Source organism: Phascolarctos cinereus, unplaced genomic scaffold, assembly GCF_003287225.1.
Source record: "Phascolarctos cinereus isolate Bilbo 61053 unplaced genomic scaffold, phaCin_HiC Scaffold_4;HRSCAF=312, whole genome shotgun sequence".
Lineage (NCBI taxonomy): Eukaryota > Metazoa > Chordata > Mammalia > Diprotodontia > Phascolarctidae > Phascolarctos > Phascolarctos cinereus.
Window position 1 is genome coordinate 440,080,823 of NW_027555847.1, and position 15,596 is coordinate 440,096,418.

General features: G+C 32.6%; 1 protein-coding gene across 8 annotated transcripts in view; it reads left to right on the forward strand.

Moving 5' to 3' along the window:
• The window catches only part of RELCH (RAB11 binding and LisH domain, coiled-coil and HEAT repeat containing), a 138,515-nt gene that overhangs the window by 57,800 nt on the left and 65,119 nt on the right, over nucleotides 1-15,596 (forward strand). For 5 of the 8 annotated variants that reach the window (XM_020995716.2, XM_020995715.2, XM_020995711.2 and 2 more), the window contains 3 exons: nucleotides 100-195; nucleotides 342-365; nucleotides 13,991-14,103. In XM_020995716.2, coding sequence (XP_020851375.1) covers nucleotides 100-195; nucleotides 342-365; nucleotides 13,991-14,103 — 233 coding nt within the window. Of the gene's footprint in view, nucleotides 1-99; nucleotides 196-341; nucleotides 366-8,755; nucleotides 8,832-13,990; nucleotides 14,104-15,596 lie in introns of those variants that run through there. The other 3 variants (XM_020995712.2, XM_020995713.2, XM_078153335.1) reach the window with 2 other exon arrangements.

The following is a 15,596-nucleotide window of genomic DNA, read 5'->3' on the forward strand; positions in this document are numbered from 1 at the left end:
GCATTAGTGCATAATTTATTTCAAAGAACAAGAAAGTATACATAGAAAAATTGTATCTTGTGTTCTCATTCCTAATTAAATGAATTGTTGGGTTTTTAGGTGTCCCGGATTGCAGACAGTGAAAAAAGTGTCATGTTAATGCTGGGACGTTGCCTACCACATATTGTTCCAAATGTGCTACTTGCAAAACGAGAGGTGAGGCGTCTAAAAATGTTTTCAATTTTGTAATCTCATCATGGTGTCCATTCTTCATTTTGAAGTTCAATGTTATAGTTTTATTTTGTGAAAGTCTGTTACTTGCAATCATATTCTTACTTTTGTGCATGCATCTCTGCTCCTAGAGAATGGTTATACACCTCTGTCAGGTGAGTTAAGTAAAACTGCATGGTATTTACAACTTTCCTCCCTTGCTTTATGACATCATTAGCTTCTGCAGCACTAACTATTACTGTAGGTCCATGTCCTTGTTAAAAACATTGTTCTATTTTACATTTAAACAAGCCAACTAATTATTTTATTATAGTTCTTGATATGAACTACTTGTAGGGGAAAATGGGAAATCTTTATAGGGGAATTAACAATGATTAATAACTACTATTTCCTAAAAATATTTTAGCAAGTATAAATGTCCATGTATTAATCTTGTCTAGCAATAAACTATAGTTACCATATGATAGCATAATTGTGATAATCATTAGTCAAAAAATAGGCTTTGTTTTTTAATATTTAACACAATATTGGAAAATATTTTATAAATATTCTAATTAAATTTATGATTGCATATGTAAAATATTTAGTGGTGTGATTGTTAAATGTCCCAGGAAATTATTTCTCCATTTGAATTCAGCCAGAAAATGTATGTAATGAAAATTTATGTTCATCTTTACATGCAATTAGGTATGATTTGATTTGTAGTGTAACAAATCTTGCTCTTGAAGTAATGGTTAAAATTCAGAAGTTTAGTTAATACCATGATAAAGCAAATTTTGTATAAGTTATATTTGTTCTTACTATTAGCAACCTTCTCTATCACATTTATCTATTGGGACCTACAGTATACTAGGGTTATAGTGCATTTGGCATAATTCTATTTAAAGCTTATCTACCAATACCCTTTTATCCAAGAAACTTGTACTGATCCTTAAAAAAAATTTATACATTCATATTTCAGAAATTTTAGTCATTCATTATAAGACAAAAGTCAACTACTGTGGTTGAAAGGATTTCTTTAATAATTCTCTAAAAGTTGCTAAATATTAAGAAGTTTGCAAAATGTTCCATGAGTTGAAGGATCAGTGCCAGATTTCAAATTGTTTTGCATTTCTGCCTGGCAGGATGTTTGAGCTTTTCTTTCTTTTTTTTTTAATAGCTTATAACATATTATGTGTAATGCATTAATGTTTGCAGCCCTTTAAAACTCCTGTCTCATTCTTGAAAAATATAAAGGAAAAGCTGAGTAATTTAGGGTGCAATTTGTTATAGTTTTTTTAATGTCAATTTTCTCCTCTAATAATGACAGCTATGCCATTGAAATCTGGTTGTACTGCATGAAAGATTTAAATCCTTTGCATCACTTGTATTCTTAGTACAGATCTTGACTCTTCTGGTTGATATGGATTTCCATGACCTGAAAAATTAATCATTTTCCCCTTTGTATGTTTTCTGATGTTTGGCTGTATTGAAATATTTCCTATTGTGTTAATATTTATACTGGTAAAATTTGGATTCTCTTTGAAACCAAATTGGTAATCAAGTATGTTAGTAGAAGTATTACTTTGTTTTGGTTTAAAATACCAGCATACTAACTACAGTAGTTTATTTAAACAAAGTTATTTAAAACACGAATTGAAATGAAATTCTCTTTATTTCATAATCATGTTTTTTTAAGCATAGATAGCATTGATCACTTGGATTTCTTTGACTTACTAAGTCTAATTCTTTGTAGCAACATTTTAACATACAGGATTAACCTTTGAACTCACGTTTTTCTGGGTCTGTAATACATATAATACTTAATATCATGAATTTTAGAGGTCAGTCAAATGATCTCACATTGTTTCTTGAGTTTTAGAAATCATAGAATACAACTTAATTTCTTGTAAGAACTTTGAACATTATAGCTAAAGCTATTTTTAGTCCAAACTTTATGACAAACTATATTTTAAACAAATTCTTCTTCAGTAAACATGCACATTTATAAGTTATAGATTAGTCTTAATATAATAACAGTAAATATAAGATTAGACTTAGAGGATAAAGGTCCACTTAAATTTTGGTTAAAGAGGGGAGGTTCTATAATTTCTTGGAGGCTAACTGGTCATTTTTTTTTAACACACAGAGTTCAAAATCATGATAAAAATAGTTTTAATCTTTGTTTTCTTACATTCCCCTTTTAAATAAAAGAAGTTAATATAACCCCCAGAGGGCAGCAAAAGTAAAATCATGACATCCTCTAAATTCACCTTAGTCTTTTCTTTTTCTTTTCCTTAGCATGTAATTCATTGCCTACTGCCTTTGAATTAAAAGAAGCAAAATGCAAGACTAATTTTCTTTAAGTGATTATTGTCATAGTCCACTATAATATCATGGTTAAAAATACTTAATTCCTTATACTATATAGAGATCAAAAGCTTTACAGAAGAAACATATTCATCATAGTTTATTCATTATGAAAATTTCCTGGCTGTCTTTTAAAGTTCATTTTTCACAATAATCTCTACCTTAATAAATATGAAAAGGAAAATTCTTGATTATTAAAATATGGACTTTCATTAAAAAAAAAACTCCAAAACCCAGATTCAAGTAAAAACCAAAGTAAACTCAGTGCAGGGAAGACAATATATACAAGAGAGATAAGTTGAAAACACGAAGGAGAGAACTGGTTCTCCAGAGCTTGTACAACAGAAGCTAGAACCAGCAGAGGTTTCATAGAAATCCAACTTCACTTAAATGTCACTTTTCTTTGTCTACTTAATAAAAAATGATGTCTGAATCTGATTAGGTTATTAGCACTAGGAGCAATCTATATTAAAGTAGCATAGTTTTAACTTTATTTCAGTAGCATAGATGCCATAGAGTATCCTCAAAACTTACCCTTAGGGTGAGTAAAAATAAATACCTCTCTGAATCCCCATAAATCCCTTTTAAATTTATTTTTACCTTTTGGTGAATGAAGTGCTCTTCAACATTATTGGAATCTAAAAGAAAGCTCTGTAAGTCCCTTTTATAGGCTCTCTGAATATGAAGTCGTAGGAGCTTCAGGTAATAGAATTTTCATATTTAGGGTAGTCCCAGAAGGTCCTAACAGCTAGTCCTTTGCAGGTAAGTAACCCTTTTTCTCTACCTCTACATTTACTGGTATGATGCTACACTAATTTGTTTTTTATTTCCACTCATCTTAGGGAATGCTAGCCAGTGATCTAGACAGTTTCTACAGCTATCATCTTATCTACCCCTGAACTATTGAGAAAGCCTCCTAAATGGTTTCCTATCCCCATGGGTATAGGAAATTAGCCATCAGGCCAATTTATCCTGGAACAATCTTCCTCAGCTACCATTTTTCAACATATTATTTGCCTGCCCAAAAGTCTATAGCTAGCTGCCAATTATTTCATTTTGCTTACAGTATCATTGGTAGAATTTTTGCCTTGTTTTTGAGGTCATTCATCAATCTGAAGCCTCTATCTCAATCTAATTTCTCATTTCATCGTTATATAGATTGCCCTACCTAGCAAAGTATATCTGCTTGCAGTCAGTCCCCTGCACAACCTTTTTGTACCTTTGTACTTACGCAGCCTTCTTCAGCAAATGTTTCTACTCCTTTCTCAAAAACTAATATAAAACACTCCTCTCAGGTATTCCAGTACTTTTTTTTCCACTAAAGAACTGATTTAAAAAAAAGATAAGGTATCACCCCATTGAACCCTAAACTCCTTCTATATCTAAAATAGACCTTTCCACATGTAGCCAACATAAGTTAAATGAAGATCACTGAACAAACTCTCATGAGACATGACTTTCTAGCTGCTTGTTCCTTTTCCAAGAATAGTAACTAGAAAGGGGTTCTTGTATAGGATTTCTGTTTCCTTAGGAAGAAGCCCCAAATTTGTAAAAACAATCTTTTTGTGTGAGTTATGTGATGTTTGTTTTTACCATAGTTCTGTACAAAGTCAACCTAAATAATTTGCATATATTTAAATTGCATGTAAATGTTATTTTATTCCAAGGCAAAAAGCACAATGGAAATTTTAATGAAATAAAGCTAAATATTGAATCTTAACAAAACTATGTACTTATTTAGCTTATGAGATTATAGATATGTTCTACCAACAATTGGATAAGTATCAAATTTTGAGTCTTAATCAGCGTTTTCCTTTCATGGTTAGAAAATAGCATTTTCCTAAGACCAAAAGAGGTCATAGTAAAAGATTAACATTTTGCAACAATTACTTGAAACTACTGGATTTATTATTGTTTAATATCAATTAAAATTGCTGCATTTGCTAGAGATCTTTTTAAAAGAAGACTATTCCTATTTTAAAATGATTGTAAGGATGAGCTAACATATGCTATCTAAAGTGGATGGTCTGAATTTTGTTTCCATTCTGACGTTTGTTGAGCTAAGGTCTTACATTTCCAGTAATATGCATAGCCTCTGTCAGATAAAAGAGTAATTTTATTTGCTGAAGACTGTTCATGAAGAGAAGAGACTAAAACTTTCTTCCATGTTGTCACACAGAGGTGTATCATCTTATCCACATTTCCGGCCTCTAGTCTTCCTTTTCATAAAAAGAATTGCATATTTTCAGATTTCCTCATTTCAACACTTGGACAATTTTGAGCAACAGTTTTTGGTGGGGTTTTTTGCCCCACAGAGGCAGTGGGGGATTAGAGAAAGGGTGAACTCATGGAAAGCCTGGGTCTAATTTCTGCCTTTTAACTTATCCTGGCTTTCTGACCCTGGGCAAGTCACTTTTCAGTTCCTGGAAAGACTCTAAGACTTGGTGTTGCATATTTGCTTTGATGGATTGAATTCCCTCACTGGAAGTTCCATGCACTATTTAAATCATAGACCCAGGTCAAAATACTATAAAGTTGATTTTTATTGATATCTTTTGTTGTTACCTCACCTGCATTTCCTCATGTCTTATTCATATTTATAGTTTCCTGCAGTTGAGTTATATTCTCTTCACAGTCATGTTAAATTATTTGTTTGGCTATTCCTTTATGGATATACATTTCTCTTGTTTCTAGTTCTTTTTACCAGAAAAGATGCTGATATGAATATTACGGTGTAAGTGGACCTTTCTTTTCTTTTTTCAAAATATTTTAAAAAGTGTTTGTTAAGCATTTGCAATGTGTGCAGAATCATGATGGCTCTAGATATACAAAGTTAAGAACCAAATGATTCCTGTTGAGGAACTTAGATTCTTTTTCAAAAATTGTATAGATATCTTTTTTCACATCACTTATATTTTCCAAGTTATCTTTCTTTCCTCAACCTTCCAGGGAGCCATCTCTTATAATAAAGAATAAAAAAAAGAAAGATGCAAACCAAACCAATCAACACATTGAAAGGTCTGGTGTTAAATGCAGCATTTCACATCTATAACCAAGGTGGGGAAATGCCTTTTCGTAGTTCTTCTTTGGCACCCAGCTTGGTCATTATAATTTCACAGCATCTGCTTTTGATTGTTGTAGTTCTTTAGATTTACGTGTTGTGGTGTATTGTTTTCTTTTACATCTGCTTCTTTGCATAAGGTCTTAAAGTCTGTCTCTGGTTATCTGTATTCATCATATTCATCTTTTCTTATAGCACAGTATTAATCCACTTCATATGGCATAACTTGTTTAGCCAATTCCCAATTAATTGCCATGTATTTTGTTTCCAATTTTTTGCTTCCACATAAAGTTCTGATATAAATGTATTGGTGTATATAGGGACTTCTTTTTATCATTGACATCCTCATCAGATATATGCCTAGCAATGGAATCATTGATTCAAAAGATGTGGCCATTTCATTTATATTCTTAGCATAAATCTAAATTGTTTTTTCAGAATGGATTGGCCAATTCATAGCTCCACCAGCAACCTATTAGTGTGCCTGTCTTTATCAGAACCCTTTCAACACTGGCTTCCTATTTTGTGTCTTTTTTGCCGGTTTGCTGGGTGTGAGGTAAAAATCTCAAAGCACTTTTGATTTACATTTCTACTAATGATTTGAAATATTCTTTTATATAGTTATTAATAGTTTGCAGTTATCATTTTGAGAACTGGAAAATAGTTTTTAAAAACTATATTTTAAATCTTCCTCCATAATCAATATAGACTTTTAAAATCTTTTATTCTGTATTACTCCATTTTTTTAGAGAAACATTGTGACACTGTTGATAAAGAGCTGGTCTTGAAGTCAAAAAAATGTGTTCAAGTTCCAATTCTGATACAAGATGCCTGTTTCACCCTTGGCACATCACTTCACCTCTTAGTGTTCTAGGCAACTCTTTAAGACTATAAATAGCAGAGAAGTCATTAACCTGAGTCAGTAAAGAGAGATTCCCTCACTCATGAGTTCCCTATACCAATTCAATCAGAGATCCAGTCCCTATTCTTGTCCTATCCATGTAATCGGTTTATCTACTGTGTGCCAGGCATTGTGTGCTAGGTACCAGGAATGTAAAGTGCTTACAAATATTATCTCATTTTTTCCTTACAACCACCCTCCGAAGTAGATGGTATTGTTTTCCCTATTTTGTAGTTGAAGAATCTGAGGCAAACAGGTTAAGTGACTTGCTGAAGGTCTCACAGCTAATAAGTGTCTGGTTGGATTTAAGCTTAGGTCTTACTGAACTGAAACTTTGTTCTTAAAATTACTTCACTAAGAAGCTTTATTTTGGAGTTAATTTTACAAAAGTTTGATATGTTAGTTGCTGTATAGTTCCCTCATACTCTAGGTTTTTAATGAAACGTGTATAAAGATCTAAGTCTTGGTTACACGTGTGTTTAGGTGAATAATAACATCTTTCCATCAATATCATTTTATTTTGCCTGCCCCTTTTATAATAATAGTCTTAGGTAACTTAATCATATTCATATTTAAGGTTTTGATCAAATATTTGAAATTGCCAACCCATATCCTGAATGATGTTACTTCTCAAATAACAAATTAAAGTTTTTAAAAGATGGCTTCTAGATTAAATGGAGTGTACTATTTGGTAATGGTGCTATTTGATATACTGATTGATTAGGATTCTGTGTTCTTCAAAGATGAATACTTAAGGGAGATAACAAGGTTTATGAAATTATGAACAATATGGGTATGGGGACACCTACTTTTTAAATAAATCATAAGATATTAGAAAACTGACACTCCATGAAGCTTGAAAATGGTAAATTTAAGGTAAAGAAAGTGCTACTTTATAATTGCAGGTATTAATTAGTAGAATACATCATTTAAGGGGTAATGTAAGCTAAAAGTATGAATACTAAAAATTTAGATAAATTTCATAAATGACAAATGATACCTAGGATATCTTGGGCCATATTCCTAACATATGATAATTTGATGTCCTTTTCTGAGTAAAGTAATCCTAATTTCATGAAACTATCTTCATAGTTCATATTTTCTTTTTTTTAAACATCTTTTTTGGCTCTTCTTTTTCAATTTTTAAAAATTTTATTGTTTTATTGTGGATTTAACAGAAACCAAAACAGTATTATTTTATACAAAGCAGAACAAAAAAGATTGTTTGTGAAAATGCAAATCTATATTGCATGGACCTTGCTTTAAAGAAAAGTTTATAATAAAATTAAACAAGCTACTTTCAAAGATTTCCTGCTCTTCCATGTTTCCTTATAAATTTCCTTCTGTGTATTTTTGAAAAAGTGCTTCAGTAACCCTTTTTTTCTTTCTTTTTTTTTTTAGGGGTGGGGGAGTGGTATTCATATTGCTGCCTCTCCAAATTCTACCTCCCCTATAAAAAAAGAAAAACACATTTTTATACCTTGTAACCAAAAGTCATTGTCAATAAAATAAAATCCATCCATTTGCTGCATATAAAAATGTATGTCTGACTATGCACCTTGAGTACATTGCTCCTCTATTAAGTGGGTGGCATGCTTCCTTATCAGTCGTCTGTCATCTTAATCATTATGGTGATCAGAGTTCTAAGATTTTAATGTGTATTTCCCTCTTTATGTGTTGTCACTGTATAAAATATTCTGGTTCCACTCATTTCACTCTGCGTCAATTCATACAAGTCTTCCTATTTTCATGAAACAATTTCTTTTGTAATTTCTTACAGTACAGTTCTGTTTTGTTACATTCATATATTATAATTTTAGTCTTTTCTCAATTGATAGACACTCTTGTTCTTTGTTTTTAAAAAAATGCTGCAAATATATTTGTACATAAATATTTGTACATTTTCTCCTATCTGATCCCTTAGGGATTTGAAGCCTTTTAGTGTTTTACAGCTAGTTCAAAGAAAATGCAATTTACTGACTTTTGGGGTAGAATACCAGCTTGCTTTCCAGGAAAAATTTCGCAGCCACAGCAATAATTCACCAGTGTAATGTCATCTGAAGTTGATTTTTGCTTATGACTATTCCCTCCCTAACTTTACAAACTCTCTTAGCGCCCCTTCTCTTCCTGTCTCTGCCTGTTTCCCCATTAAATTCAGTCTATTTTTATATCAAAATCTATGTGTATTTGCATTTGTAGACATGTGTTCAATTAAATTTTGCCTGTTTCAGAAAAGAGTGAGTTTCAAGCAATGGTCTTATTCCTCCTCCATGCTTGTATTCTTCTGATATACCCAAATGAAGAGATATAGTAAGTTTCTCCACCTCCTTTTTAAAATTTCTTCCCAAGTGTATTTTTTTTGTCTCTCTTTCCTCTAATCAAAGACAACAAAAAAACCCAGTATTACCCCTAGCCCTCTGTATTTGTCTTTTTCCGCTCACACTATGACTCTTGAAAGCCGTAAAATCTTAAGATATGCTTGTCTCTTCTCTATTTGAATATGAGCAACTAATCATAATTTAGTTGCTTCCAGTTGCTCAAATAGTGTTTGCATTTCAAAGATTCTACTCATTTCTGATCTTTTCATAAAGAATGCTTGAAATTTTTCTCTTATTAAAGCTCCATTTTCTCTCTATAGGATTATTCTCCTTTTTTTAGGATACTTTTAAAAAAAATTGTAAGCCTTTTTCTTTGTCTTTTGGTATATCATATTCCAAGATTACCTTTTCTTGATAGTGTGTGTAAATTTTGTGGCCCTCTCCTGAATCCTCTCAGTTCTTGGCATTCCCTTTGAGTTTTGAAAAACAAATTAGGATAGAATACTATACAAAGAATATGACCACTGATGAGTAAAACAGAATTTTTATCTCATTCTTACAAGCGACATTTCCGTTTATCTGGTAGCAGATCATACTTGTCAACGCAGTGTTGAAGGTGCCATAATTGACATGTTGCTTGTTATGATCCCAGGGTTTTTTTCTGTCTCTTTTACATTACCAGTCCTTCTGCATAATATTTTTATAACAGGACAGTACTGAAATTCATTCTTCCTTAGGTGTGACGTGATGCTCTTGTCCTTACTGAATTTCATTCTGTTTGTTACTAAAATTTTTAATTTATTAATAATAAGTTCACTCTAAATTTTCATCCTTCGTTCAAGGACTTGGTAACTGATTAATATTCCCCTCAGTTTGATATCAACTTCAGACTTAAGTGTGTTTTCTTTTCCTTCTTGGTACCATTACCTGACCTTGTTAATATTGAAAGTAAGATTAATAGCCATGCTATACAACTCCCTAGCCAGTTGTTGCATGTAACCAATCGTTTCTGTTATCTAGATCAGAGGTTCTCAAATTTATTTGGCCTACTGTCCTTTTTCAAAAGAAAATTTACTCAGTGCCCCCCTGGAAATATTCTTTGTTTAACCCTTTAATGGTTTTTTTTTTAATTTGCATCATTTCAAAAAATATGAAATATTTTTAAAATAATGATGCATCTCAAATTTAATAATTTATTGTAAATTTGTGGGGTTTTCCTGCATTGAAATTTTGATGATGCAATATTGCGTCATGTAACTGTATAGTATCATATTGAAACAAGCCATTACACACACATATTCCTGCTGTTACATGCTGAACTTCCCGACAATGCGTGACATGCTCACCTGCCAACACTTGTTTAAGAGCTGTTGGCAGACTTGACCACTGATAAGTTATAACCTGCATTTTGTGTGTTTATTTGGAAAGTAATATAATCACTATGATTTGAATTCTGTTATACAACAGATAAAACATGTATGAACAGTTTTCAAAATTTTCTTATCTTCTTTCCTTATGTTTCCACTGCCCCCTTATTTTTATTCAATGCCACCCCCCAATTGCATCCAAGGCTACTACTGCCCCACCCCGGATCTTGCCAGTGCCCCCCAAGGGGGTAGTATCACCCAATTTGGGAGCTTTTAATCTAGACCTTTGATCCTATGAAGGTGGTATATAGGTCTTTCTGTGTGGAACACTAGCTACTAACTGTTGCCCACTCACAGTTTTGTTTCAGACATTATTCTGTGTTGCTTTCTTAGATTCCATTCCATGATTCTTGTGGTTTCTTTTACCTTCCCAGACTCTCCACTTCCAGCAACTCTTCCCTATCCATTCTTGGCTTCACTCAAGCTACATTACTTTAAACAGAAAGTTGCCAGCACCTTAGCTATTGACCTGCCAGTATGTATCTTATGATACCCCTGGACTAGTTTGGCAACCAAAAAACTTCCAGTGTCTTTTGCCCAGTTATTGATGCTTGCTTGTGAAGAATAGTGTCAAAGGTCAATATAAATTATACCACTTATACATCAAGGAAAAAAAAAACTTGCCTATTCCATTAGTTTTTCCTTTTGTAACCTTTTAGATTTTCTTTTGAAAGCTACATAATGAGCAAGAAAAAAAATTGAGGCCCTTCTGAAATAAAAATTAAGGTTCTTGAGTGTTTAAAAGAGAGAAGTATGAGATTAGGTTTGAAAGGTAGTCTAGAGCTAGGTAATTAAAGACCTTGAATATAAGAATGCGAAGTATGAACTTATATTCCATGAGTAGTGGGGAACCATTAAAGGTTTGTAAGTAAGGTCTTGATATTCTCTGACCTGCAGGTGGAAAAAATTAGTGCACCAGAGTTTTACATTAGAATGTATTTATTCAAGAAATTTTCTGTCCTACTTATCAATTTTGTTATTTCATTATAAATTAATAATAATAATAATAATAAAAACTAACATTTATGTAAGGGCAGGTAGGTGATACAGTGAATAAAGTGTTGGGCCTAGAGTCATGAAGAGCTGAGTTCCAATACAGCCTCAGACACTAGCTGTGTGAGCCTAGGCACATCACTTAACTCTGTTTGCCTCAGTTTACTCATCTGTAAAATGAGATGGAGAGGGAAATGGCAAATCACTCCAGCATCTTTGCCAAGAAAACCTAAAATGGGGTCATGAAGTCAGGCACCAGTAGAACAGCTAAACAACAACAGCATTTATATAGCATTTTAAGGTTTGCAGAGTGCTGTACATATATTAATTTTTTTCGATGCTTACAACAATTCTGTGTAGTGGGTGCTGTTATCCCTATTTTATAAATGAAGAAACTGAGTCACAGGCAGGTCATGTGACTTACCCAATGTCACACAGCTAATAATTGTCTGAGGCAAGTAAATTTGCTGCAAGTCCCATCACTCTATCCATGGTGCCACTTAGCTGCCTGCGGTTAGTGAGGAGCAACAGTAACTCTGCTGTTAGAGGAAGTAGGCCAAGCACAGAAAGAGAGATGTGAACAAAGAAGTAAAGGTGGAGGGAATTCATGGTTCTAAAATGATGAATTAATTTTGCCAAACTTGGCAGTTAATTTTAGTTGCCAGCTTCATCCTATTACTACTTTTTCATTATTGCCCAATAAGTTGCTTATTAATTAATGTTTATAACTTTTTTATCATTGAGCCTCCCAAGACTCTTCTGCAGCACAGCCACAGAAGTGCCCAAGGAGGGAATTCTGGTAGCATCAGTGACCAAAGGAATTTTACCTCATGAAATCATCTGAGAACAGACTCAGATTTGCATACCAAGGTTCTCTGCCTTAACTCAACATTCTCAAATGACAGTTTTTATAAAAATATTAATATTTTGTAGAAAGTCACCTAAAGTTTTACCTACACAATTAGAATCATATTCCATTCAAGAAATTAATCAAATAGCATCACTTTGTATCTCAACTCACAATGCTGCTTAGACCTAATAAATTTAGTATACTCTGCTTTCTAATACCAAATTCTTTTTCTAAGTTAATAATCCTTTATTCCTTTCAATATTGATTACTTATTTATCTAAGACCTACAGTGGGGGCCTAATGTGAAGGTGAAACACAGGAGAATGGTTTAAATTCTTTTCATTTCTCACAGGTGAAACTTCCTACTCTTTTAGTTTCTGTCTTTGCTCTGTCAAGCCCCTCTACTTTCCTTGCAGACACAAGATTTACTAGGTAACCTCAAACTTTTGAATGGGATGTAAAGAATTTAGAGTTCAAGTTAAGGTACTTTAAAGTCAAGCTTTTCAGTTCCATCTCAGCTTCCTCTGGCAATGAATAGCATCTGTTTTTGAGGGAGTGTCTTCTGCGGGGAAAAAAAGGACTTTTCTCCTGCAGTGAGTAACATTTTCAAGCTTATTTTCCTTGAGGATATCATTCAGTTTTATGAAGTTTAATTCTTTACGACTTTTCATTCTGAGAGGAGAGAAAAGGATATAACTTTTTTCTTATGACTTTATAGTATCTGCATTAGAACATAGGAACTGTGCATACCATGGACCATTTTTACAAAAATTTCACCTGCTTACCCCTTTGAGATTTGTATTCTTAACTGAACTTGAGATAGTTCTCCAAGATGAAGAATCTCTTTTGAACATATGATTTTATAATTCTCCTTTTAGTAAGAATTGAATTTGAATCTAATAAACTTCAAGCCATTCTTAATTATCTAACATCCTCTTCTAACCAGTACAGCAAAAATCTAACCTGTAGCCTCTTCTTCTATCCCAACTGTATATTTTGTTTATTTAAGCTAATTTAAACTTAATGTTTACTACCTAGGATAAGAATAGCATATTTTTTAACAGAAATATCAAACCTTGGATTTTGACTCTGCAGATAAGATGCCTACTGACAAAGTGCTATTGATTTTTCATCAACTGTAAAAATAAAAACCATTCTCCTTGAATTGATTATGTGCTGTCCATGAAGCTAAACTTGGCGATGTTTATAGTATTGTATTTACCGAAGAGATATGGCATTTCGGGTATCATCATTATTTGTGTTGAGTCGTTTCAGTTATGTCCAACTCTTTCATGACCCCATTGGGAATTTTCTTGGCAAAAATAACTGGAGTGGTCTGCCATTTGCTCCAGCTCATTTTACAGATAAGGAAAAATGGAGTTAAGTGACTTGCCCAGGCTCACATAGCTTGTAAGTTTCTGAGGCTGGATCTGAGGGAAGAGGAGTCTTCTTGACTCCAGGCATGGCACTCTATCCACTGTGCCACCTAGCTACCCAGTATGATATTTTAAACATTACCAATTTTTACACATTTTTTATTATATTTTCACCAAAACCATCTTTTAATTTGTCACTTACTAGAACCTTAATATAACAGACAAAAACCTTGGTAAGTCATGAATGCTTAAGATTAAAAAAGAACAACAACAAAAGGTTAGTTATGTTTTGTTTAATTTTATTACCTTGCTTGTGGGATTTCTAGTTCACCAGCCTCCCATGGACATATTTTAATGTTTATTAATTTATCTTTCAAATAATTAAGTTTTTAGAGATAAATCTAAACCCTTTATATCATAGGTTTCCTACATCACTTACCATTTTATTTAAGAATATTAAACTAAACATTTTTACTTTGAATTTTTTATTTTTTCCATTTCTTAGGAATTGATCCCATTGATACTATGTACAGCTTGTCTACATCCTGAACCTAAAGAAAGAGATCAGCTTCTTCACATACTTTTTAATTTGATCAAGCGGCCAGATGATGAACAAAGGTAATGTTTGTGAGTGTTTTCGTCTTAGCAGGTACAGTTAATAAAATGCTAATGTCTTCATTTTATTTACTTCACATTAGGATTTGAGTTTTTAACATAATGAATCGTAAGAGAGTTTTTCCTCCTAAAAAATACGTATTTTTACTATCATGGGGATATGTCCATGATTTCCCTCTTTTGTAGTCTGTAAAATGCAAGTTTACATATTAAAAACTCTAGCCTGATCCTATAGTTCCCTTTTTATTAAAGGTAAATTGAAATGTGTTCATAGTATAAGCTGATGTTTAGAAGACTGAATCAGAAAATTTGACAGACTGAGGCATAGAATAAAAATGTTTCATTTTTTAAAATACCTATTCAAAGATCAGAGTTCTGACCTATATTCCCCTACTAAAATTGATAACATCATTAATATTTTAAAAAGTGAAAATGGACACTCCTTACTCTGCTGACTGTGCTGATGCTGTAATGCTTATTGCCAACAAAGAAGAAATAAAAGACTTGATCTGGCTTTAGATTGAATAATTATATGAAGGAACAATTCACCTCATATCAATAATGCTTATTTTTGAGAGGTTTGATTATTTGAATTTCTAGCTCTCTACTTTCAAATGAAAAAAAATATTTTTCTCTTCCCTTTTTTATTTAATTTACAATAAAGAAAAATAATACATCATGTATAATGTATATGGTGATGCTAGACATGTATTTTATATATATATATATATTTTTTATATATTATATATATATATATATATATATATATATATATATATATATATATATGAGAAGCTAGGTAGACTAGTGGATAGAGCACTGGGTCTAGAATCAGTAAAACTCATTTTCGTGAGTTCAAATCAGGCCTCAAACACCACTTACTGTGTCTGTGTGATCCTGAACAAATCACTTAACCCTATCTGTCTCAGTTTCCTTATCTGTAGTGAGCTGGAAAAGGAAATGGCAAAGTACTCCAGAATATTTGTCGAGAAAACTCCAAATGGGGTCACAAAGTCTCATTTTAAAGATGAGGAAATAGATGCTTACAATATGACTCATTCCTGATCACAAAATGAGGCAGGATCAGAAGCAGGGTTTTAATTCAGGTCTTCTGGACTCCAAGTCAACTTCTCCATCTGCTATGCTGCCTCTTTTCCTGCAAGGGCATCATGGAGGTACAGAACACAATGCTTTTGTGAGGTGTCATTATTTATTGATGACAGATATCAAGGAAAGCTTCATGCAGAAGGAGACATCCAATTTGTTATTTTAAGGATGGGTAAAAATTCAACAGTTGAAGAATGGAAAAAGTAGGTACCAGTGAGTAAAGGCATGAGAGTTGGACGAATATAGAGCATATTTTGAGAATGAAGAATAACCTAATTTTTCAGGAGCATAAAACATGTAGAGAGAAGTAACTTGAGAAGGTTAACAGAGAAGTAGTTGGACATAGTGGATGAAAGGAAAACTTTGTAGTCATAAAGATGTGACTTCAA